Consider the following 26824-nt stretch of genomic DNA (forward strand, 5'->3'; position numbering starts at 1 on the left):
GAAAGTTGAGTTCAGAATCTTTATATATTTTAGAAAAAGACCTCTGTAGCTTTTAGAATAGTTGTTAGATAAAAAAGTTAATTGAAAATCAACTGACAAAATTGGAATCATCCATTTTCCTTTGAAAAATGCACAAAAGTTGAGTAAAATTTCTCGAAGAAAATAATCAAAGTTTCATTTCATTCTTCAATAAGACTTTAGCCACGCTCTGTAATAATTATTCGAGTTTTATTTATCGTGCATTTCAATAAGTTGATTTATTGCAAAACTATAAATCTGCGTTGCAGGAGATTGAGAAAAACTAGATTTTTTGATGCCAATAGGTGGCCCAGGTATTAAAGACCAAAAAAAAAGTAAATGAATAAAAAAACTTCCTGGAAAAATTTGTCAAACGTATGTTCATACATAGCACATGTATACATGTTAATAGTACAGAAAATTTAGATCGTGATATCTGTAGTGGATTGTTTTTCGTATCACCAGTTATCCAACAGGGATAGTTAATTATCAATGACATAGGAATAAGCAAATCCCTACAGATCCGAAGAGTTGTCAAACATTTTCATTGAGGAAATCAAATCCTAGAAATTTCAATTTATCATTTTTCTGTTGGTTTACTATTCCTCTCAAAGACTATTAACAGTTTATTCAAGTGATGACGCAATAATAACATTAACAAGTTTCCTTCATTTCAAGGCCTTGAACTAGGCCCAGGTACACAAACTAAGTCCTGCTGTGGCTCATTAGCCGCATTTCCACTTCTATTTTCCTCGACCCAGGTGCAGATTTTTCCACAACTCAAACATTCGTCTTTTTTTTCTCCCTGTATAGCTGCGTTGAGGTAAATTCCTAGTAATGCCAAAATTAAAAAGTAGATAGAGCCATATCCAACATTCAGAAAGATCCACGTGCCAAAACAAACCGTGTAATATAATTGGGAACAAGATTCTGTTTTGCTCTCTTTTTCAGTGACGTCAATTCTGCAACAGGGTGTTTCGAATTTTGGATCGTCGTTGAAGTTCTCGAGGATCTGCATCCTTTCTTCCTATAAACATACAAAAAACACTTACTGTAAATTCTTCATAAATAGTACCTAATATTTTATTTTTCAATTTCTTCTAGAAAAAGCATAAAGTAGTTTTCAAGAGATGAATACAGATATTAAAGAAACTGTTATGATTTTTCTTAAAGCTACTGTATTTTACTGTGAAAAATAATTTTTAAGCCGTCATTGATCACAAAATGACATTTGAATATCATTTACTAAAACTCATCTATAAATATGATGGGCTAAAAAGTTCGTAGGCTAACACACAGATGGCGCTACTAGTATTGAATCAATATGGTTCTTAGTTAACCCTAACCTATTTTTTACAAAATAATTAACAAGTTCACACATATGTATTTAACAGTAATCTAAGCTAGGTTTAAGGAAAAAATATATAAAATAAAATTTAAAAAAATCGTAGAAATAAGTTAATGAATTTACAATCTTTTCACAGTCTTTTCAAAAGTTTTCAAAAAAGAAATAAAAAATTCTAAATCTACATTGGTAGGTATGTATTTGCAATTCTCAAAATTCTACCTACAGATTCATTCCGGCTATAGTTGGTGCGACAAAAGGGTACTTTGAAGATTTCCGAATTTCTGGATTCATATTTGAAGTTATAAGTTCGACAAGTTCCGGAGAATTGATGCTACCATTGATTATTTTATGAATCAGTGTAAGATCTGATTCTAATCTTCTATTAGCCAGTGTATTCAAGATGAGAATGCCCAATATAATTGTATAGTCATATTCACCAATATGATATCCCAGTTTATATGCAGAGTAGGTACCTACCTTAAAAACTTATTTTGAACACTTTCAAGCATATCAATATCCACATGATATGAAGGGCACCAAATAGTGGAATTGTATTCGATTATTGATCTAATAATTGAACAATACCTATATGATTTTTATTGGAGTGAGAGATAATTCATTTGCAGATCTAAGAATGAAACATTTTAGTGCTTCAGAAGTAATATTTGCAATATGGGGTTTAAATGAAATTTTTGGGTCGACAGTGATTCCTAAATCTCTGATTGTGTTTGTTGTTTTCAGTTCTAATTGATTGATTTTATATGGCCGGTTAATTTTGTTTCGGAAAAAGGTAAATTTTTGACACGAGGTGAAATGAGCACCGATGACGATGCACACATATAGGACGCCCCCAAAGGGGCTGTTACCGACCGACGATAGAAAAAGTACACAAAATAATTTTGGATAACCTCAAAGTGAAGTTGATCAAGATAGCTGAGGCTTTAAAGATATCAAAGGAACGTGTTGGACATATCGTATATGTATATTTGGCCATGCAAAAGCTCTGTTCAAAGTGGGTGCCGCGCGAGCTCGCAATCGACCAAAAACAACAACGAATTGATTATTCTGAGCAGTGTTTGAAGCTGTTACAACATAAAAAACCCAAATTTATGCGTCGATATGTGACAATTGATGAAACATGGCTTATCATTTCACACCATAATCAAGAGACAAGAGGAAAAGACAAGAGAAGTCAAGGAGAGAGAAGACAAAACAAGTGAAGAGAGGACAAGATAAAAGAGGAAGAAGGGAGGAGAGGAAGAGATTTGTAACGTAGCGAAAAAGTTGATATTTTTTATAAGATCATCAATTAATAACGAAATGGGAATAATTAGGAAGTTAAATACTTTTTTCTCACACTAGATTTCAAGTTTCATGAAACTTGAACGTTGGTCTTGAGTGTCGTTGATCCTGGGTTCAAGTCTCGTCTACGAGAGATAACTTGAATAAAAAAAATAGGAAATATTTTCAATGATTTTTGTTATGAAATTCGTAGATATTTTTCATTCGGGATATTCTTCACGAAAAAATCTAACTTTAAAATATTCCTGTTATTATTATTCATAAAAGTTCTACTGGTTAGAAATGGTCATTGCCCACTCGGATGATTTTATGACGCAGCTACATAATTTCTCGCTCGAGTTACCTTGCTACTGCTTTCATTGTTTGAGAAAAAACCAATGAAGGTTTGAATAGGAGCTTTCGATTTAGCACCGGTTCTGTTATCACCAATGTTTATTTCCACATCACACATATTTTCAAATTCGGGTTTCTATTCAAACAACTGCACACGATCTATTAACTCAGTGTTGAAAAGATTACTAGAGAAATTACAGCTCTTAACTGCCTCAAGTGCATGATTGAATAATTGAGTCTCCAACTGAATTGTCTTTTATAACAATAACAAGGGTATTGTCAGAAAACACAAAGAAGCCTCTCAAATATTGAAGGAGAGTCATTATCTGTGAAGAAATAAAAGTTTTTTATTGACTCTTTCTGGAACTTTTCACCTTGCACAATTTAAAAAAAAATTAAAATGTGTAATAGATCCATGTGTGTAGGAGGGAAAACTTATGAAATAAAAAAATGGTTTGGGGTCGGTTCATACATAGAAAAAATGAACGTTTAGATCTCCCTGATGAACTACTGCGTAAATTCAATACATTTTTCCCATAGAAAAATGTTCTGTCATCTCTAACTTGTAGTTATTGTTTTAGTCAATAAAAAACTTTGACATATACAAGGTCTGTTAAAAAAAAAGGTAAGTGTTCAAAATTCGCGGGTAACGTACATTAGATTAGTGATTTTTATATTTTATGTTGGTAAACTACTCTTGAACATATGTTCACAGTTTCAGCTGTTTAACATGTTTAGTTTTTTGGTGATGGGCATAAAAGCTAGAAATGTTTTGCGTGTTAGGCGAATTTCTGCTATAGAAAAAACTGCACATAGAATTTGCATCAAATGTTGTTTAAAAAATTGGGTGATGTGCATAAAACACTTGAAAAGCTAACAGTGCCATATGGTGATTGTATTCCGAGTCCGAAATATGTACAACAAACTTTCCACAGAAGGTCGAAGAGATGTGAATGATGACACTTGCTCTGGACGTCCCAGCACATCAACAACCGATGAAAATGTTGAGAAAATGAAGAAAATTGTTATAGAGAACCGTCGAATCACTATTAGAGAAGTTGCTGTGGATGTTGACATATCGATGTTATCACGACATGAAATCCAAAGTCCAATCGTTCCAGGAATTCTTACCACATGGTCGTACGGTCAGTAAGGAGTATTACCTTGAAGTTATGCGTCGCTTGCGAGAAGCGATACGAAGAAAACGTCCAGTATTGTGGAAAAACAATTGATGCTTCTGCATCGGTTCACTCGATATTACTTGTTGTCTTGAAAACAAGACTGTATCATGCCTCAGCCACCGTATTCACCAGATTTGCCCTCTGTGACTTTTTTCTGTTCCCGAAATAAAAGAGACCCATGAAAGAACGGCGTTTTGCGAAGATTGAGGAGATGGAAACCGAATTGCTGAGAGTTCAAAGACATATACCAAAAAGTGCATATTATTTTTAATGTTTCTTAAAAAATTACAACCCCGTTTCTCACCCCTGTAGCATGCATTCACCCTATATATTCATCCTTTCCGCGTCCCTGCCCCTCACTCTTGGCGGCAGTTGGTCGAGCGGGGTGCAGATCTTCTTCAGTACCTTCTCTTGGTAAGTCGTCAAGCACTTACTTATTGGTATTGGGTCAAGCCTAGGCCAGACCTGAAATAACTCCCGAAGGGATGAAAACGGTTTATATTTCATGTCTGTGCCGTCGGCTTGACCTCTATGAGATGTGTTTGGACTCTGACGACGCGGAAAAGCGTACTGTGACTCTGGAAGTATATATACATACACATGTATACATGTGTATATGGTTATAGCTAAAAGAAACTGATCTGCTCTATTTAGATTATATTTTGAATAGTAAAATAAACATCAGTCTTCTATTAAATGAGATAACAACAAACGAAAACACAAAAGACGAGTAGTGCTGCACACCGACTCAAAAAGGAACTCTCAACACGCAGAACTTTTAGTGCTGCGAATATAAACTTTGGCGCCATCATAATGCTATGAAACTATTTTGTACTAAATCCGATTTAGCCTCGTCAAGTGGACCAGTCTTTTTTATGTCTTTGTAATAGTATTTGAAGAAATTTTTCCTTCCGTTCCAGTTTCCATTCTTTAGGATTATATCCAGAGGCAAGTCGTTATATCTTGATGAGGCCACTGCAGATCGGACACTTCCCGGAGAATCATTGATGTCCGCTTGTTTAAAACATGTCTTGGCCCATCCTGCTATGATTGCTCGAGAGGCTGGTCCTACCTTGCCCCTAGTTGTGATGAACAGCTGATGTAAATCTTGGCTAGTCCGTCTCCTTTCTGCTGAGATTGAAATTAGATGTTTCAGCCAATAAATTGGATCTAACGGTCTTTCTGAGCCCTTGGAAAGTTTCCAGCCTGATTGCCTGTGTGATATGCTATCTGTCTTGGATCCAAAAGCTGGCCATAATGAGGCAGAATAATCATCCATCTCCAAACTCTTCTGATCAATTCTCAAAAGTGTTAAATCATGGATTCTGAGTAAGTCCTCAGTGAAGACTTTCTCCATGAATTTGCTAGAAGGTCCACATCTTCTTTGGGCCAGGTTCCTATGATATTGGCCACCCCGTATTTTTCAGGCCTCCAAGTAAAGGTTCTGAGCTTGAGGTAAGGGGCTGTTCGTCTGAGCATCTACTAGATGATGCTGGAGGTTTCTTATTCGGAAAGGAGGTTTGGTCTCCAGAAAACTTTCTCCCACCGTGGAACTATCAAGATATAAGTTCCTTTCAAATTTTCTTCGATATCTTCTACGCTGTTCATGTAGTTCAGGTTTCTGAAGACCAGAATTAGTTTTCCGAAACATCAAGTAAAGTACAGTAAAATGGAAAATTATATAAATTTCTTCCAAGATCTAGTTCTTGCACATCAAAAATCAGACCACTAAATAAATATAAACATAAAACAGTGGATAATGATAATAAATTTAATCATATTAAAAAAAATATAGTTCCATAAATACATAACATTTGTAATGTGGAAGTAAAGGAAGGCATTTGGATTGTATGAGTACATCATTAATAAATAAATCCATAAGAAATTTTTGAATTAAGTTCAAAGTTATTTACACAAATATAAATAAAATTCAGAATATTAATAACTGAATCATCAATATTCCAAAACTATGTTTCTTGAACAAAAAATACTTTTTCATGGTATTCAATGATTCACTATATTTTCAATAAGTACAAAATACTGGACAACCAATTTGAATTATGAATAAAACAAATTTTGGATTCGAGTTATAGGTAATTCAACAAATTCTAAAAAAAGACTGGGTATTTAATACTGCCAGAGTTCCAGCTGTAGTTGAAAATTTGCCTCTAATGCACTGCAGCAGATCCATAACGAATTTCTCTTTCAAACTGTTCAGCTTTAAGAGTTCCATCGATACTTTTACAATCTTTATTGAAAACTGAATAAGCACTGACTTCGCCTTTCACCTTTGGCCTAGTCCTTGTGTTAAGATATATTCCAACAAGACCTGAAGTTAAGAAGTATACTGTGCCGAACTGCAATTTAATAAATATATACCAAAGCGTGGCCCACAGTGCGAGACATAAACCATAGTAAAAAAGATCAGTGTATGTACAACAGTTTAGGGAATCATCTACATCCACGTCACTTTCCAAGTCATTGTCACTGCTTATCAATGTTTTTGAATCAGGTTCATCTACATCATTCTCATCCAAAAGTTTCTTTTTCAATTCCTAGAAAATAAACAGATAAAATTATTTGAAATTGTACTTGAATATTCAATGTACCTTGTCCTTATCACATTCTTTTGTTTTGGAGAAAAAACTGAACAGTTTTCGTGAAGTTTTTGGTTTTTCTTCTAATGCCTTCCTAGCTCTGTACTCCGCTAGTTTCTTCTCTACGTCAGTCATGATTTAAATAACATTTTATGAAGTAAAATATATATAAAAAAACAAAACGCTACTACTACTTTCTACTACTCATTTCCACAGAAACAAGAAATAACCTCAATAACCAATCAACAAGTTGTCGTTCCATGTCATCCTCTCTGTTTATATTTCCATAGTGTCACAACGTCATTTTTCATTTATCTTACGAATTCTGTGGTACTGTGAGTGTAGGGTCAGCTGTCGTTACACAATGTCAGCCTGGATTTCCCCCGTATAATCTTTACTTCTCTGGAATCTCAATTATCTTCGTATTTAGAAGTCTACACAAACTTCCTACCTAGTTCAAGTCCATGAAATATCAGACTTGAACAAGTTTCAAAAAATTAATTTGAACCAATATGAAATATATTAATGAATTGATCTGCTATGAATACCTCTCTTTGTAATTTAATAGATCTGAACTATGTTTTTTCAAGATATTTTTTATTCTAATTAATTCGGCCGTTACTTGATGAAGATCCATAGTAATTTCATAAACTACACCTCACGATTTAATTTCAACAAGTCAAGATATTTCAAAGAGAATTAGGGTTACTTTGAAAAAAGTCTTCCTGGATTTATTTCCAATTAGAAAATAGCATCTATTGAAATATTTTTTTCGTTAACCAGCTCTTCCCTCCTACGAACGAAAAATCTCAGAATTCCAATCTTGTGCGAGCTGAGAATTGAAGAGGTCTTGCGTTTCATAACGTGCGAGTTTTATTACATGTAGAAACGTTTAGGATTTATGGAAGGTATCGTGATTATACCAAAATCATGATTGTACACTGACATTGTTTCGGCCGATGCTTACTCGGGCTCTCAATAACATGAAGAAATATGCAAGTGCGCACATTGTAACGATTTGGTATTAGTCCATGAATATATTTGATGGGATTCACGATTGCCTTGAAAACACAAGATACTGTGTACTTTACCCATGCTGTGCTTAGAAATAAACTAGTAGCCCAACCCGATTAAATTATCGGTCGATATAAAGTCTTTGGTCTACGATTATATGTTGTTTCATTTATAAACCAGAAAAAATCAACGAAACATTTATCCTCCAATATTGAAAGTACTTGTTTCGGATGGTCCGTTTCTTCTACGTATGATCTACACATCTTTGTAGAATTGAATGACGTTACCTCCTTTATATTTCCGTAAATTTCTCAGTTTTTCGTATAAAAAACATTAAATTTTCAATTTCAACTATTCTACTATTTTATCTTAACGTTCAATACAGTTATTTCATTTCATGGAAGAGACATTTCTAGAGTCACGAACCTCATGATTCACGTCTCTCTCTCTATGATAATGGCTTTTGCTACCGTTGAGGTGCATTAAGCCATCGATTCACGTCTTCATAACTAAAACGAATAGCATAGACTTTATATTTGTTCTGTGTATGGTTTTGACATTTCTTAGAGTCACGAACCTCACGATTCACATCTTCATAACTAAAACTAATAGCATTGACTTTATATTTGTTCTGTGATATGGTTTTGAGGTGTCCCATGTTCAACCAGCTGTTATGTATTTTCTTTTTGTTAACCAATAAACCAATTCATTTTGACAGTTCGAAAAGACTGAGTCAAATACACAAATTACAGAATTTTTAGTATTTTTTCGTGTTGAATGTAAAATGGGAAGTAACGCAAAGGCCGTCATGACTGGTTTTATCTGTAAATTATGTTCTGAGCAAAAAAAGATAGTTATTCATCTCTACTCCCAAAGAGCTAAAAAACTAGACTTAATTGAAAAAATCAAGTTACTACCAATTGAAGTGAGTATAATCTTAATTCATGCAAAATGTAAAATTCTTACCATGTTTCATTGTGTAGTTAAATAAGTATGATAATCTGCCAAAAACTATTTGCGAACAATGTATCCAGAGGCTTGAAGCACAGTATAATCTAATTCAGAAGATTAGGAGAAGCCAAGCAATTCACACAAGTCATAGAATGTATCATGTAAGTTTTTGCTCCAGCTAAGGAATTGTTGCAATTTTTGATTTTTCAGAGTAATGGAAGGTGTCCAGTGGAATGCCCCCTTCATGGATTTGATGATCCCGCATGGGCAGAGCCTACTTTAAACGACGAAACAGATACTTAAATTCCAGCACTGTTTATTTTAATGTATATATTTTTTGTCGGTCATGGTTATGTTTATTGATAGTATTGATTTATGAATTGGAACAGACAACTAGAAACTGAAGTTGATTGTACAGAACTTGCTTTTTTTAAGAGGATTCTACCATCATTAAAACCAATGTAAATAGTTGAATGAATTCAACCCAAAAAACATCTCTTCATTTGAAAATAGAATAGAATGGTTTTTTTCAGTAATGTTCATTACACAAGTCCAGTTTTACAGCACATTGGAGAGATCAATAAAAAACAAAAGACATAAGTACTAAGAAAATAGGTGAAAGGAGAAATTGATTTATATTCACTTGAAAAAACTATTTCCGGTGAGGTGAGTAAATTTAATAGTTATTCAGATAGTTTACAAGACCAAAAACTCTTCAACAGAGTAAAAGCTCATTTTCTACGGCAGTTGCTTCTATCTAATCATAAGTTAATGGCTTATGGAATCACACGTTAAAAGGTAAGACCTCGTTAATCCTTAGCTCGCACAAGTTTCGACTTCTGAGGGTTGTCGTTCGTAGGGGTGCGACAGCTGGTTAACGGAAAAACAGATTTTAAACAGATTTTTTTTTTTAAACAGAAAAACTGATTATGGATAACTCTTGTCTTTTAAAGAGAAACAAAATAAGGACTGGTAGGCTATAGTCGAATGGAACCTGAAGTACCCAACGTTTCATCTACTAGTACAGCAGAAATCGTCAGTGGTATGTGTGTTGTCTGCGACAATGAAGATTATATCTTGAAGTCTCAGCAACTACTGACTGTCGGTCAATCACAGTAGCAGACGAAACGTTTGCTGCTTCAGGTTCCATTCAACTGCGGCCTACTCGCCTGGATTTTGTTCCCTTCAATTGTAACTGGGGCCTTGATAGCCTATATTTTTCTTTTCTCAGTAGTCACAATGGTAGATGATGGTTTTGAACTACTGTTAACAAAGTGATCATCGAAACTCTCATAAATTTCAGTAGTGTCTTTTATCTGCTTTCTGTTCGAATCAATAGGACATTTACTGACATTTATATTCGAGTTGAGGGCCGCATAATATGTTAAATTGGGATGTGTTTGAAATGAGTAAAATTTGCTAAAAAATGAAACAATTAGTTTATTAATATGTAGCATCAGGAATCAGTCAACCGAATTACAAAAAATGTCAATAAATACTTGTCTATTCTACATACATTTGAGAAATTTTTTTGACATAAAAAAATATTTTCGCCTTATATACAAAGCTAATATAAAACGAACTTTTCGTGCAACTTGATTTTCATCAATTGAAATCAAGAGAGATTGCTTATTTACAGCTATTGACAAAAATATTCTCAATCCAAAACGGAATTTAAATCTGAAATATGTTGTGAAAGAAGTATGGTTGTTAATTTTTTTGCTTAGGGGCTTCATCTTTTCACTTGAGCCCCACGTTTTCCTAACGAGTAGTGCCTTCAAATTAAACATTCGTACCTCTTTGGTACCTAACTGTTCACCGGAGGAGTTTTGTACCCTAAATATACCTGAAGAATAAAAATATTATATGAAATCTCGGAAAAGTTCAGCAAAATGAAATTCATTAGTAACTACTAATAGTCTGGATTTTTATGATGAAAAACGAATCATTTTGAAGTGATTTCTAATGATTACTAAAGTAATATTAATGGGGAAGTCAATTACTGTGACAAAGTCATAAGAATTATTCCCTTATACAAAAAATTATTCCAAAATTCTATACTTCAAAATATGTTCAACAATATAGGATTATAAATAAAAGGTGAAACTGTAACCTCTGGCAAAAAATAAATCCAAAAACCAACACTTTTCCCAATCACCAGGACTCATTAAATTGCTAAATGGATGTCTAAGTGAAAGTAGTTTTCAAAACTTCTTATTCACTTCAACAAATGTTAGGTAACTTAAAAAACAAGATGTTAAGTAGTGGATTTATGAAATGAGCCCTGAGAACTGTGACAAAAAATATATAGGTCAAACTAGGCGAGCCACTAAAACTCGTTTCAAAGAACACGCAGCGCATATCCTATTTCGAAGACCAGAAAAAGCAATTGACGCAGTGGATTTTTTTTTGCTTTCAAAAGTCTGGAATTAGCAAACTCTGGCATAAGAACGATGAGCAGTGACAAAGGTCCCATTTACCTTTTTATGAACCACTTGGTTCACTCTTCAAGAGGAAGGGAAGATAATCACTTGGTAATTGAAACACGTGGGAGAGGCGAGTTTTTGCCAATTCCATTAAAAATACAGTTATAGCTTTACATCTTTCAGAATCACATTGTATTCAAGCTAATTGTGAACTATAGTATTTGAATTAAACATAGCCTTGATTCAAAACTTTTTTCCGTTTTTCTGTATCGAACAAACCGACTTTGACCACTGAAGGTACCCCTCCAAATCTGCTACTACACTCCTCATTTGTAATAAAAATAAACATTTAAGTGAAAGTCCCCCAACAAAAAAAAAATTCTAGAGCCACTCTGTAAATAACTCCCTTCTTCATAGCAAATAATAAATCTTATCTTTCCCCTACATTAATTGACCTGGGAAAAATTATATTTAGCAATTATTAAATTGTGACTTAAGTGATTTTACAATTATTGGAGGACGAATTGTCTTGAGGTGTTTACACTGGGCTTACATCACACAATTGTAGGTTATATTTAGAGTAATCATATGATTAGTAATATGCTTATCATTTAGCAAATGGTAAATTACATTAGGTTGGGACATCTGCGAGTCTTGCAAACTTTATTTTCAGATAATAATGAATTCCATATATCAGCATACTGGAATGGAAAACCCATTTTTGTTACTTTCAAGAAAAAAAATTGAAAAAGAAAAATAACTGTAAATTCAACTTCACTACAAAAAATAAATCTCAACTCGCTTTGATAATGATACAGAGTAAGCGGAAACAGTTTTCCACAAATGATATATTAACGTATTCAAAAATATTTTATTGTGAGACTTTCACTAAACAGTAAATTACCCCAATTCCTGAATCTTTTGATTTCTAAACATTCTAGAAGATTGAGTTTCAAAGTTCTCTCTTCTAAATGTAACACGTCATATTCATGATTGAACTCATGCCTTTCTGCTAAAAGGTGATTCACAAATGTGGAATTGGTCTTGCTATTAATAAAACTACTTCTATGATCTTCAATTCTTTGGGAATGTTCTCCCTGTTTGGCCAATATACAGTTTTGGGCAAGAGCCACAAGTCAACTTATATACTACTGATCTATCGGACAACGAAGTTTTCTCTTTATTGTTTTTAACAAATTCATTTCATATTCGGGTGAACCCACCACTAATATTGCCCATTTTTTGAAGAAAGAATGCGTAAACATAGCTTACAGAAAGAATAATTGTCTAAGTAAACTTCGATGACAGATAGATCAGGAATACATAAGCCGACTTGTGGCTCTTGCCCAAAACTATATATTGGTCAAACAGGGAGAACATTTTCCCAAAGAATTAAAGACCATGGAAGTAGTTTTGTAAATAGAAAAACCAATTCTACATTTGCAAACCACCTTTTAGCAGAAGGACATGAGTTCAATCATGAATACGACGTGTTACATTTAAAAAAGAAGAGTTTGAAACTCAATATTCTAGAATGTTTTTCAAATGTGGAAACTGAGACATGAGCTCAGGTAATATAATTCATTACAAACTCAGCTACTTGAAATGTAGGTACTTCAAATTGTGAAATTAGGTATACAAATCATTGAATATGTAGAATATAGTTAGTAAAGACACTCCCGAAGAAGCCATTGTATGGCGAAACACTGTTTTCTGAAAATCCCACAATGAAGTGTTTTTTGAATCCTTTAGTTATGGATTTTCATCAAGTATCGGCCAATTACATCATATATTTGTAGATATATTATCCTGGAATAATCAGGGTTAAGAGTTGCTCATTTTTACTTTGGTTACATTCTTTTGCAGAAGTATAGATCAAGAAACTCAACAGAAATCAACTTCTTTTCCAAGAGTTAAATTGATTCAAATAACTAATAAATTAGTGATGAATGGTCTTTAGAAAAAAATAATATAAACGAATTCATCATTGTTTCTTCTTACCATATACAAGTCTTTATCAAATAGAATCTAAATTAACATCGTCAACTCATAACTAAGATTTAAATAACTATTACACAAAATAAACTGAAAAACTTGACACATCACAACCAAATGAAAAGATATAAAAAAGAGGCATGTTCGCAATGTACGAAGACATCACAACTTTTCCAGAAGGTTTTTCAAAATCATTTTCACTTATAAATAACCTTTTGAGATCAGATTTTCTGGGAGTTCAGACAAGTTAATAGGTTTTCAAACTCGAACTTACAGATATGTGATGTATGTACCTTATTCATTCATTTGTTAATTTGTAATTTAATAGCATTATGATTATGATATATACTGTAACGAATCTGAAGCTGAACCTGACCCATACGCCAGCCAATTCATCGAATGAATACATGACTCACCGCGAAAGAATGCAGTCTGAAACCGCCGCGAAAATTCTAGACGAGTACCTAACAGACTACAGAATTCTACGATGGACCTTTACCGATATAAAAGGCCGGCTTTTCGTTCAGAGAGGGCAGTCGAGTATAGAAAGCGAATCGAGCCGTTAAACAAGAAATTCAAATAGTGGAGATAAATGAAGCGTTAGTTGCTAAATGTTGAATATGAATCAATTTGTGATAGTGAAATATTATTAGAAATAAATTTGTTTAAGACAGTTAATTGGTTAATTTGTCAGAAGTGGTATTTTTCAAATAAATTCGTGAGCGCTTGGTGGAGAATCTTTTTATTACGGTGAAATTGACTATAAAACTCATTTGTTTGCGCAGAGAGACTGGTGATTCTTTGTGTTTTGCGAAGTGGACAGTACCGGACTACGGAAACATAAACTGATAGACCTTTCTCGCGAAAAATAGACTTGTGAAAGTAAATAAGTGTTTCAGACTCGATTAAAATTAGTGGACATATACAATTTTGTAGAAAATAGACAATAAGAGACAAAATGTGTTTGAGGAAAGTGCACCTAGTGGACTTGGAAGTTGCCGAATTGAAGCAAGAATTGGAGGAGATGAAGCTAGATTGTTCTGGAAAGAAATTAGTACTCCAAAAGAGACTGTGGGATAACTTGACTGAATCAGGAGAAGATCCCGAAACATATTTATTCAATGAATTTGCTGGCAGTCCAATACAATCAATTAAAGAGGTGTATAATACAGTTTGTTTTTATGGAGGGAGATTATATTTTTGTAAATTTTCAAAAGTATAATTTGATGCTCAATTTCTCTTCAATAATATTCTTGATTTTTACAGTCAAAGTAAAAGGAAGGCTGGAGTGCAATTTATTGTAATGCATACTTGGAACAATTCAATATAACATTTAAATGTTTTTCAAAATGTCAAATAAAAAAGTCTTCTATCATTTTTTTATTGCAATATTACTATTAATTCAAGCTTTTTAATTATGTTTGTGTTATATTGTGTACTATTCAGGTGAGATATGCAGATGAAAGTTAGTGATTCACTAGAAGAAAAGAGAAAATGTAGCCAATGGAACCCGTAGAGAGCATTGGAAGCCATAATTTCAAAACAGACCAATATACATGGTGTTCTATAAATGTGTAATGCGATAAGTTACGCTTTCATCAGTCACAATATTTATTGGTATTGGTAACTGTTTATAAGAAAGTTTTAGAATACCTAACGAAATCTAAGCATCATGAGCTTGCCAACGCAGATAAAGCTACACTGTGCAAATAATTATCTACAAATGTGAAATCAATAAGATCAACGAATAATTAATTTTTCAACAGATTAATTAAAATCTCAAAGCAATATTACCACTAGCATTGCATCACTCTGTATACTTTCATAACAGTTTGGCACTTGATGCCGATTTTTCCACAACGCCTTTCTAAACAAAGGTGGTTTTAGGTTCATTTCAATAATTTCATGTCCAAATATCGAACCTTGATATAATCAGTCATAGGTTTATTCTCATTAAATGAATCTGCAAATATCTTAGTCATAAGGTAAAGCCGTTTTTAAAATTCATAGCAGCAGAGCCTCTCCATGTGATTCATTTATGATTGGCTAAACAGTAACAATTCCAGTCAACAATTTAGAAAAACAAAGGAACCTATAAATTTGTTATTCCTTTTCTCAAAAACATCGCATTAATGTTCCTTTTCCTCAAAAACAATTTTATCAAAGGTAGGTAAGGGTTGAAAATTTTACCTACGGATTTGTAGACTGTACATTTATATGTAATTAGTTAGGATAATTACTAACATGAATGGGAAATGTAGCCCTGGGATCATTAGACATCCTTATAATTTAAATGTTTCAATATCGAACACTTCCAAAATATTTTCGCTTAATTTTTTACTTTATAGAGATGACATCATTGAATCATATCAATTTTTATGTATTTCTGATAACGCAATAACAAACAATGGTCAGGATTGCCAGATATTTTTCTTCGAGTGGGGATAGTCCCACTTTTTGCCGCACATGGGATATTAAAAAAAAATCGGGGCATCAAAAACAATAGGGCTGGCTCCACTAGCAATTACCAGTATTCATTCATAAGCTGCCTGTGAAAGACTCATTCAAGATAAGATGATTTTCCAATGATCCAAGTTCAACTCTCAGGAAATATATGTATTCTTGAACATTACTAGATTTTTCTATTGAGACTGGATTACTTCAGATTAGATTACTTGTCGAACAAAATCTTTATATGTTGAAGAATGAAGTGAATAAAATATTTGTGGGAATAATTTGTCAGTCGTTACGAATAACGATATTAAAAAATAGGAAGCCGTAGTCAATAAAAAATACAAAAATATGGATAAACTATCCTTCAGCGTTTAGTGCATTGCAACATCTGAACAAAATTCAACCCGTTTGAAGAAATCGTGAGCCTTCAAAATTGTAACCCTTCCGAACAGAAATCAGTAAGATCTAAAGAACGACTGCAGTCCCTCTAAAACAGATCCGCTTCGTTGTTCGTTCCTTTTGTTCGATTTAGGTAGACATACTACTCCGGGACTTTTTAACTACGCGAACTACCTGCCAGTGAATCCCCTCCAGATAGAAGCAATACCGGCCGCTGCAGTGTTCACCAAACTGCTGGCCATGGTGGTCGTCTGCTGAGTTCCAGATGCCTGGGTAGCCTGCGTGATAGCGGGGCCTGCCGCCATCTCTGGACATTGCACGTGCGGTACCTTGAGAAATAAATCAATGATTAACTTTGCAAAATGTGCTAGGTATAGAACGTTAAAAGATAAGAACACATTAAAACCTTCTTTGTTCAAATATATTTACGTCTTCTAGGGGTTGCCATTGACAGAATAAACGTGAAAAATCATTCCAACTCAATCCAGAAACAAATTTAAAGAAAATTATGTTGGTTTTATTCTCATTGAAACATAAAGAATTGGAATCGCACCAATATTTGACTTTCTCTCAATCAGCCTCGATTATATTTTGAAAAGAGTCTGTATCGTTTCCATGCCATAGTATGGTTGTATCGTTTGCAAACATTGTAAACTTCCTGTTCTACAATTGACAATATATTCATATTGAGAATCATAAAACCTCCCCACTAAAGACATGCACAGCATGGAATTAGAAGAATATAGTGACAGTATTTCTTGATTCAAAAAGAGCTTTCGAAACAATAAATAGGAATTCAAAATTTTTCAAAAGCATTCGACTGTGTTGATCACAGAGTACTGCTTAAAAAATTATATCGCTATGGATTTAGAAGAGTGACACTCGTCTGGTTTGCAAGCTATCTTTCGAACCGAAATCAGATTGTCAAATTGCCGAATTGTTCCTCTGATACCTCAAAAATAAACTAGGGAGTTCCCCAAGGATCCGTTCTTGGTCCAATTCTTTTCCTTATTTACATGAATGACCTTAGTAAGATTGATATACATGGAACCTTTACCATGTTTGCAGACGATACCACCATACTATGGCATGGAAGTGATATAGAAATTCTGAAAGAGCGTATCTTTCTAGACTTACAGAAAGTTAAAACCTGGTGTGACTCAAACTATCTTTGCTTCAACGGAAATAAAACCAAAATCCTGACCTTCAAGTTTAATTATGAAAATCTGACCGAACAAATCATAAATAATAATACCAGCATAAAAATTCTTAGGTATGTACATTGATGATAAATTACGATTTGATGACCATGTAAGGACCATAAACAAAAACCTAGCCTCGGGCTGCTATGCAATCAGAGTTATCACTACGGAATTCGTAACAAAGGCAGGCAGAAAGGCTTACTTTTCTCTTATTGAATCACACTTAATGTATGGCATTTCGTTCTGAGGTTTTTGCTGTTATCAGCTAATGAGCTCAGTATTTGTCTTACAAAATAGAGCTCTCAGATATTTATCAAAAGCTAAGTCCAGGGATCACTGTAAACCACTTTTTATAAAATATGGAATTCTGACCCTTTACAGTATTTTTATCCTTGAAACAGTGTGCTTGATGCATAAGAAAAAATCCAATATGACAATTGTAAGACCATATAATACTCGTCAAAAAGACGACTTACCCCTACCGCTACCAAAAACGATATTAACCAAACACTCTCTCATATTTGAGAGTAAAAAACTCTTCAATCATCTGCCGAGCCAAGTAAAAAATATATCATGCCCGAGATTCTTTCGGAAAACCGTCAAAAGCATATTTTTAACTAAAAGATACTACAGCCTGCAGGAGTATTATAGTGACAGTATCTTGGGCTAACTATAGCTTTTTGCATTTTATCTATAAGATTAAATTATCTGTATTCTATATTTATGTGTGATTTCATCGAAAGATAAAAAAAAGGAAAAAAACATTATATATTTTTACTTATATATTTTTATTTTTATATTTTGTTCTTTTTATAACTAGACCAAAGATATATGTATTATCTATTGTTTATATCTGCAAATTTTTAACCATTTTATGTAAATCACTGACAAATTAATAGGCATATACTATTGATTTGTACATGTAAACCATGCTTTGTCAACAAGAGTATTTCCTCTTAGACAATAAAGTACATTGATTGATTGATTGAAAATATTGCTTGAGAAACTAAAAACAATTGCGAGTTAAAATGCGTCAGGGGTTGAAAAACTATCCGAGTGAGTGTAAGAAACTAAAGTTTTTGATATTGCTTCACCAGCAGAAGTAGAACATAGTATTCCTGAACATTGATGTAACTAAACGTCATTCAAATCTAATAATTCCTCCTTTTGATAATTATACTTGTGTTTGGTTGCAATAAATTGTCTCGAAACATTCATCTCTCCCAACATACCTACACAGTAGGTTTTGGTAAATGCCTGCCAAAAAAACTACTTCCCTGGCTAATATCACGATGGACATTGAATCTATGTTTTGAGGCTTGATTTCAAAATATTCATTTTCTTATACGTAGGTATCTCTTCTCAAATCTTCAGATCTATTTTGATTTATGTTGAGGTGAGATATATTTCACAGATTTAAATTTAAATCCATATACTTACAGCTTCCCATTCGGAATTCAAAAGGTCAGTATCTTCAGAGTCAGATTCTTCACCAGGTTTAATATGTGGCAGCAAAGGCTTCTCCAAAGTACTTGCTAATTTATAATTGTAATTGGCTGGCCCCATTCTGAAAATAGTGATTTGTTAAAATACATTCAGAATAATATTGATAATAGTTTGAACTACTATATTTTTTATGTCACATTTAGACACAGACTGCACAAATATTAGTCACATTCAACGATGAATTCAACACTCATTATTTCAAGAGCAAAATTCAAATTCAAATTTTTTATTTGGTTCATAACAAAGCTACAGCTTTAGAACATGTCACAAAATACCATCAAATTAACATATGCCAAAAGTAAAATATAAAATCTTCAGAAGATACAGTGCAATAAAAATAATAATACAGTACATACATACAATCGTGAAAGGCATCTTTGCTCTATGGTCCCGGAAGTGAATGGAAAAAGTCATTAATACCATATAGGGGATTTTCCGTAAGTAATGTCTTTAAATGTTTTTTGAATTTACTATAGTTCAGAGAACGTACTGTAAGAGGTAGGGCATTGTACATTTTAATATCAATAGTATCGTCCATTCTTTGTAACCAGGTTTGAGGTAAAATCAAATTATCTTTATTTCTAGTATTGTGTATATCGGACACAACAGAGTAACTATTAATATTTTGTTTGACATATAGTAACTTTACAAAAATTATCAGAGAGTAAAGTGTCATTATTCTCAACGTTTTGAAGATTGGTTTGCAGGAGTCTTCAAAATTAGCTCCTATGATACATCTTACAGCCCTCTTCTGAATGACGAATATAGCATTTAAATGAAACTGAGCTGCCAAGCTCCAGACAGACAAGCCATATCTAATAATGGATTCGAACGGTGCATAATAAGTAGTTATTGCAGCGGATTGGTTAATAAGTTGTTTAACTTTTCTTATAGCATTATTTAGTCTATTGCAAATTGTATATATATATATATATATATATATATATATATATATATATATATATATATATATATACATATATATGTATGTATTTTCCATAATAGCCTAACATCTATATCTACACCCAGAAATTTAGTGTGCAGCATGTCTAGGTTGTTTTCTACATTGTAGAATAGCCTGGATTCAAAAATGAGACTTTTGGTTTTTTTTTCATTGAGTATGGGCTTGTTTGTCAAGAACCAGGTTTTTGCTTGTTCCATAACTTCCCCAAGTATTGTAGCCGGACACTCCCCTTTATTGATACTGATACCAAATGTGGTGTCATCAGCAAACATAATTGTCTCGATATTTGAGGAGAACATATTTGGCAAATCGTTTATATAAATAATAAATAGAAGGGGGCCCAATATTGATCCCTGAGGAACTCCCCTACTTATTATCTGAGGAGTGATTCTCTGATATTCAATACAAACTACTTGAAATCGATTGGACAAGAAAAGAGCCTAGAACTGATAATAAATAATGAATATAATTGCAATTACCTTCCCAAGTCACAGAATTTGTCTTCGACCAACCGTAAAAGGTTACGAATGGTTTGAGCAGATTTCAGTTCCTTGAGATTCACGTTTTGGAGGAAGAGTAAGTAGAGAATATTTGCGTTTAATCTAGTGAGCCTTCTGGTGAATTGTTCTTCGTCCATGAAGGAAGAGCAATAATCACTAAAAAAAAAAAATGTTATTAGATAAAAGTAATCTTATATCTCGTATTATTGTAAGAATATCTAGATTACAAGATAGCAAGAAAAGCTTTAAGAGAAATATTTCACAATTCTCATTCAACAGCCGCCTAGTAATATCCACAAAAGTATTTGAATTTACTACTTAGGGGGGGAGTTTTTATGGATTTTATTCATCCCAAACTTAGATGATGAAACATGCATTAAATTAGAAACAATTAATATATGGAAATGACGATCAGTATACCTGTACTGCATTTTGCAAGGAAGCCTGATGTTGAGATAGTACGACAAAAGTATAACCAGTTGAGAAGTGTATGTCAAACCGGCACTAATCGTAAATGCCGGATTCAGTTGAACTGAAGACGTAGAGTCGGAACTGGGAACAACATCTTGATTGCAAGAAACTGCAAAAAAATTTAAAACATCACATACAAAAAGTGAACTACTTATTTCTTATTATAACAATTAAAATTCAATATAATAGTGTCTATCAATAACTAATCAAGGTATTTGTAAGGATTTTGTAATCGCATATTTTAGAGACTATTGTAGGGCCTATAGAAAGGTAATCAAACAAAAAAATTATCAAAATAGAACAATAAAAACTGATTTAGCCAAAACTAGCTGGAATATCATGTACTTTCATTTATTTATTATTTATTTCATGAACATTTTTTTTCAGTAGGTTATAGTAGGTTAAATCATGATCTCACTAGGTATGTTTCTGTTTTAGCATTGTTACTATTCATTATTTTACTATTATCTTCATCTTCACAACAAAATCTGACTTCCACAACCGTTTTTTTTTTTCAATTTCAAGTTTTTGTTTTTCTTTTCCCTATTAGTAATCTTGTTGTAGTACTTAGTTCATTATTTCATAATTTTTATAACAAAAGATTTATATATCAGATGCATACCGCAGATTAATTATTGTATATATTAGAATGTTTTTGTGGTAAAAAATAAAGGATCATACATTATTGAATAATTTCGAAGACAAAGACAATACATCTGAAATACTTAGTTTCCAAAAACAACTGTGATTATTTCGATATGCAATATCCCTTAAAGTGGCTAAGAGTGGTTAAAAGAAAAATACAAAAGGGCGATTTTTAAAAAAAAGCTTAGAATTATTTCACAAAATCAGTAAAGATTCCAAGAAAAAAATACTTCTCATTTCTAAAAAAAATTTCTACAATAGTCAATAATGACGGCAGGAATATTTAGTTATATTTCTTGAAAGCATTTGACTTTGTTAATCATTATAAATTTTTGTCCAAGCTTCACCGCTATAGCTTCAGAGGAGTGAAATCATTTGACAGGCAGTCACAAATAGTTAAAAAGTCAACATTATTTAATATATGGTGTTTCTCAAGGTTACACATTAGGACTAAACAAATAGTTTATAATTTATGACATTAAAAATAAAATAAATAAAACAATAAAAATTAATTGGCGCTCCGGGGCGACTTCATTGATTCCAGTGGCGTTTTTCAGTTATAGTCCCTAATTATAAGCATTTATTGGTTGGAGACAGTTTGATGGTGCTAGAAGTATTGTTTTGGATCAATCATACAAAAAAGATAACTGAAAAATAAAAATTAATTATTAGCTAAATATCATTTTCAAAAACAATATTTCTATTACCGGTTCTAAAAATAAATTAAAGCATTTCCATACATCACACAGTCAAGATAAATGAAAATATAAATTGTGTAATAATAAATTGATAAGTTTTATTTTGTTCAAAGTGTTTTTTAAAGTTTGTTTTCAAAAATGTTCTCTCTCACTATTTATTTATTTAATTCATTTTAAAGTTGGGATACAAAACTTGTTTTGCATTTAAATCGAAAACATTTCATTCATCAAATCATTCTGTACAAATCAATGTAGATAATCGTGGTCAAGTTGATGTGACATATACTGATTTTGCTAAAGCATTTGATTGACTTGATCACATGATCTTTCTACAAAAACTCCACCAATTTGGTTTCCATAATTCAGCAGTACTTTTCATTAAATCCTACTTACTTTTTAATACAATCCTTCATCTGGAGTACCTCAGGTGTCGAATCTCGGACCACTTCTGTTCTTATTATTTATTAATGACCTCAGTAATTATGTCAATTGTAATAAGTTATTTTTTGCAGATGATTTAAAAATATATATACCTGTCGAAACTATCGAAGACTGTAATACATTGCAACGGCGGTTAGGAAATATACAGACTTTGTGTGAAGTTAACAAACTATATCTCCATGCATCCAAATGTAAAGTAGTGTCTTATAGTAGGAAAATGTCAAGTCATCGTGTACAATTATCTAGTAGATACCATTTCACTGTCACGAAGTAACTCAATTGAAGACCTTGGTGTATATTTTGATCAAAATTTGTCTTTTTCCAACCACATTAGATCAAAAGTAAGTGAAGCATTGAGAGTTTATGGCTTTATAGTTCGCACTTGTAGATCTTTTTCAAACATATCTGCTCTATTTACTCTTTATGTAGACTTTGTAAGGTCAAAATTGGAATATGGCTCTGTTATATGGTCTCCATTCTACAATTGCACAATACATTAATTGGAAAAGTTCAACGTCGTTTCCTAAAGTTCATTTAATTCAAATCTTGTGGTGTCTATCCTGATAGAGGTATTCCGTATGAATCTCTTACCAAAGTCTTGAACTACGCAGAAAACTTGTTGGAATATTTTTTCTGTATAAATTACTGCACACCAATGTGGATGCTATGGAGGTGTTATCTCTTATAAATTTCTGTGTACTTCATTTTAGAACTAGAAGTACAAAAACTTGTTACAGTCCCCTGGCCAGAACCAATTTGTATCTCAAGTCACCTACCTTTAGCATTTGCAATAATTTCAATTCAATTTCAAATTTGTGTGATATCGATTTTGATTCCCTAGAATATATCGTTGACACTGCATCTCAGTATTTCATGGAGAATTTTTAATTTTCTGGTATAGTTTTTTTATTTCATTATATTATAATTTTGTTATTCATTTTCTCAAATTGTAACTTTGCCATTATAAGGATCTTTATTATCTTTTTAACACACTTAGTTAACCCTGTAAATGGTTTTTAACTGTTGGGTAATAAAGGCTATTATTATTATTATTATGAATGTTTGGTCCTCTATGCAAATAGATTTATTTATTTATTTATTTGACACTTTGGTACATTGAGTACATGTGCTAAGTCATAATTAAAAAACGAAAATAAAACTACAGAAGTTGAACAATACAAAAACAATAAATATGGTTCACGTCCACAAACTTTCACAACATAGAAGTATTATATAAAAAATCGGAGAAGCTCTAGCAAATACTCTCAAAATGTCATGAAAAAGTGTCGTGCAAGAATTCCTCAAGACTGTAGTAACACTTCTGTAAGAGAAGTTTCTTCACCTCAATTTTAAAAAGTTTATCTGACTCGATTTTCCTAATAGATGCCGGCAAGTTATTATAACAGTTTGTTGTATTAAATAGTGGGGAGCATCTAAAGTGAGCCGTTTTGTGTGGGGGGTTCTTAACAGTTTCCCATGACGGGTGTCTCTACCATGTATATCCGCATTTGTGACAAATTCAGTTATATTGTTACGGGCAAAAGTGACACACTTCAAGATAAATAAAGAAGGTGCCGTCAATAGGCCCTCTCTTAAGAAAATTGGTCTACAACTATCTTGAAAATCTATATTAAAAATTAGTCTCAGCAATCTTTTCTGAGCAACAAAAACTCGTGGAAATTCCCTTGCACATCCCCAAGAAATGATATTAAAGCTGATGTGAGAATAAGCCATAGAAAAATAGACATTCATCAATCCAAAATTATCTAGAGTGTTTTTTCAATTGTTTGATTGAGTAATATGCGGAAATGAGTTTGTTGCAGACCTTCTGAATATGACCGCTCTAGGTCAAATTTTTGTCTAAAGACGTTCCTAAAAACAAGACTTCGCTGGAAGATCGAATACCATTTATTGTGGAAGAGTCACTGCTGAAATTTCTCCTAATAAATGATTTCATTGAAACAGATCTAGATTTATTCAGAATAAGTTTGTTACGTTGACACCAAGCACTGAATTTATCTATTATTTTATTTATTTTGTCTGACAACTCAACTTCGTTTTTGTCGGCCACAGTAATTGCAGTGTCATCCGCAAACATGGTTATGTGACACTCAGAAAAGAATTCAGACAGGTCATTTATGAAATTGAGGAACAACATTGTAGTTTCTGAATATTTCTCTTGGAGACCACTTCATAAAGACTATGATCCGGCTACTCACCCCACTTATTATAAGCTGAATAATCTCCAGAAACTGGTAGAGTTGGGCCCACAATACAGTACTTGGGTTCTCCTAAATATTCAGAATATTCCCATCCGTCATTTAAAATTATGGAGCTGTTGTTAGGATGATGGGATGGACTGAAAAGTAGATAGAATAGAAACAATATTTCAATGAAAGCACATTCAAGATAAATAATGTCCTTATGCCAATAAGAGTGAAATTCAATAATCTACTCACAGTGTAGGTATTACATTTGTAATGGGAAAAATGTACTTGAACAGTTGTTTCACTCTTATCTGAACTTTCTTCTGCAGTTCTTCCTGTTTTTCTTTCACAGTCTGTTTGGTACCTTGGATTGTTTCCCTACGCCCAACAACATAATTTCCAATTTCCTCTACTTTACTTTCATACCTTGGCAAATTCTTCTTACGTGTGGTATTACTACCTTTCAATTCTAATAACCTTGCATTATTCAACTCTCTCCTTTCTTTATTCATTTTCAAAGCTAATTTAGTCATTTCTATTCGTTGAAGGGCTGTTTTTATGCTTGAAGTCTAAAAAATAAAATCTAGAAAGACATTCATCAAGTTCATGTCGGGACTCTATACCAATTTCTGGCGCTTCAGACGTCTTTCGTGTAAAAATTCAATTTGATTATCAAATCCGAATGGATTGTCTCTGAGGGCTCGTAAAGTTCTTTGCTTTTCAAGGCTGGAATTGAAGAAACATAAAAACGTTGTGCACATGAAAGAAAAATTATTACTTTCCAAAACATATTTCACAGTCATCACCCGAAGACTTGGCTTGAAATCTTTTTATTATTTCATTTGGTTGTTCAATTTTCAATTTTACGATTGATGTTTATTTTATTGTAATTTTTTGCTGGTTTTTTTGCTTAATATAATTGTTATTTTCGGCTATTCTTTTTAATTTTAATTTGTTATTTCAGAGATATCACATATCACATTAGACAATGGAAGTTCGAACTAATGAAATAAATTAATTATGAGCTGAATAAATAACATTAATAAAACTTTCTGCGGCTGGTGCTCCAGTTGGAATATTTAAAAATCCTTTCTTATTGCACATCTACAAAATGAAACGAACCTACATACAAAATTTCAGCCTCCAAAAATATAACTTCGAAACAGTAATGGAAAGGTAATTTTCATAAGTAAAACATCCACTTTTACCCCCACGAGGGGGGCAGTTGGAATATTTGAATATCCTTTTTTAGTGCTCATCTAAGACTTTCGCATTTAGAAGTTCATGCTAGTAATCGAAGTTGTTTACACTGAAATAAAAAATAAGACGATAACTATTTATGCCAATAGTTTCAATGTCCTTCAAATATGAACTGAAATTATGTTTTATCACCGTTTAATCAAAATATTGGAAAAAGATTATATTTTTTCAGGACTTATTTTTGAACAGCTCTCCGTTTAAAAAATAATATATATCAGTTGAATATGATCTTTTATAATTACATGATAGTCTTGTCTTTTTGAAGAAGTTGATGAAATGTATTTGAGAGATGTGTTTTCTACTTTTTTTCATGTATTTATTTTTTAAATTCAATCCAATTTATTCTTATTGTATATTTTTAAGAAATGGAAATTCTCATGTCTTTGTCTATGGTCTCTGCCTTTAGCTTTGATTCATTGATTGAAATGTTACAGACACATTAATATCTCTGGGTAGTACAGATATATAGAAATAATTTCTTTACACTTGCATTTTGCACATCTTACCTTTCTTTCTGGTCACGGAATAATAAATTACAGGCGCAATCCCTGCAATAAAACACATATTTCAGCTTTCGGCATAACGGGCACTTGTGTTTGTTTGGACTCATAAGGCCGTCACTTAGAGAAGAAGTAGATAAATGGAATTCTTTTGGAGGTGTGCTACTTTCATCAGAACTGCTGATGGCCATAATAGATATCTTAAACAGTAGAAAATTAACCAGTACTTGGTTGGAACCGAAAGAAAATTTTAGAATAAAAATAAGAAATAGAGACATTGGATGTTTGGTCCAGTATGTACGTTAGACTAGAGAATATGTTTAAGTGAAAATGGAAGTAAATAATACATTGTTTTTGTTTTTCGAGATTTACGTTCTGTGCCATGTGGTATGTTCGTTGGTCTGTGATACGA

The 26824-nt window shown here is 32.7% G+C and overlaps 3 protein-coding genes across 4 annotated transcripts; 1 reads left to right on the forward strand and 2 right to left on the reverse strand.

Moving 5' to 3' along the window:
- Nucleotides 1-573: 573 nt before the first annotated feature.
- On the reverse strand, nucleotides 574-26776 carry LOC111504994 (beclin 1-associated autophagy-related key regulator). Of its 2 annotated transcripts, none has more exons than XM_074179668.1 (9): nucleotides 26419-26776; nucleotides 25276-25378; nucleotides 24905-25221; nucleotides 24665-24804; nucleotides 20611-20770; nucleotides 20170-20346; nucleotides 18661-18787; nucleotides 16193-16347; nucleotides 574-1045 (listed from the first exon to the last, which is right to left on the reverse strand). In XM_074179668.1, exons 1-9 carry the CDS (start codon nucleotides 26688-26690, stop codon nucleotides 895-897), a joined length of 1602 nt encoding a protein of 533 aa, XP_074035769.1. In that variant the 5' UTR covers nucleotides 26691-26776; the 3' UTR covers nucleotides 574-894. The 2 variants fall into 2 exon arrangements, with proteins under 2 accessions (XP_074035769.1, XP_074035770.1); XM_074179669.1 differs by lacking the exon at nucleotides 574-1045 and adding an exon at nucleotides 10170-10590 and having other exon boundaries at nucleotides 26419-26775.
- Nucleotides 5935-7021, reverse strand: Saysd1 (SAYSVFN motif domain containing 1). Its single transcript, XM_023159726.2, has 2 exons — nucleotides 6792-7021; nucleotides 5935-6737 (listed from the first exon to the last, which is right to left on the reverse strand). The coding sequence occupies exons 1-2, from the start codon at nucleotides 6912-6914 to the stop codon at nucleotides 6351-6353; spliced, it is 510 nt and encodes a 169-aa protein (XP_023015494.2). The 5' UTR covers nucleotides 6915-7021; the 3' UTR covers nucleotides 5935-6350.
- On the forward strand, nucleotides 8457-9238 carry LOC111504993 (uncharacterized). Its single transcript, XM_023159727.2, has 3 exons — nucleotides 8457-8718; nucleotides 8777-8905; nucleotides 8955-9238. The coding sequence occupies exons 1-3, from the start codon at nucleotides 8578-8580 to the stop codon at nucleotides 9045-9047; spliced, it is 363 nt and encodes a 120-aa protein (XP_023015495.2). The 5' UTR covers nucleotides 8457-8577; the 3' UTR covers nucleotides 9048-9238.
- Nucleotides 26777-26824: the final 48 nt, after the last annotated feature.

This window comes from Leptinotarsa decemlineata, unplaced genomic scaffold, assembly GCF_025532065.1.
Source record: "Leptinotarsa decemlineata unplaced genomic scaffold, Ldec_3_MD MMD2_tig00026282_RagTag_RagTag, whole genome shotgun sequence".
Taxonomy (NCBI): Eukaryota; Metazoa; Arthropoda; class Insecta; order Coleoptera; family Chrysomelidae; genus Leptinotarsa; species Leptinotarsa decemlineata.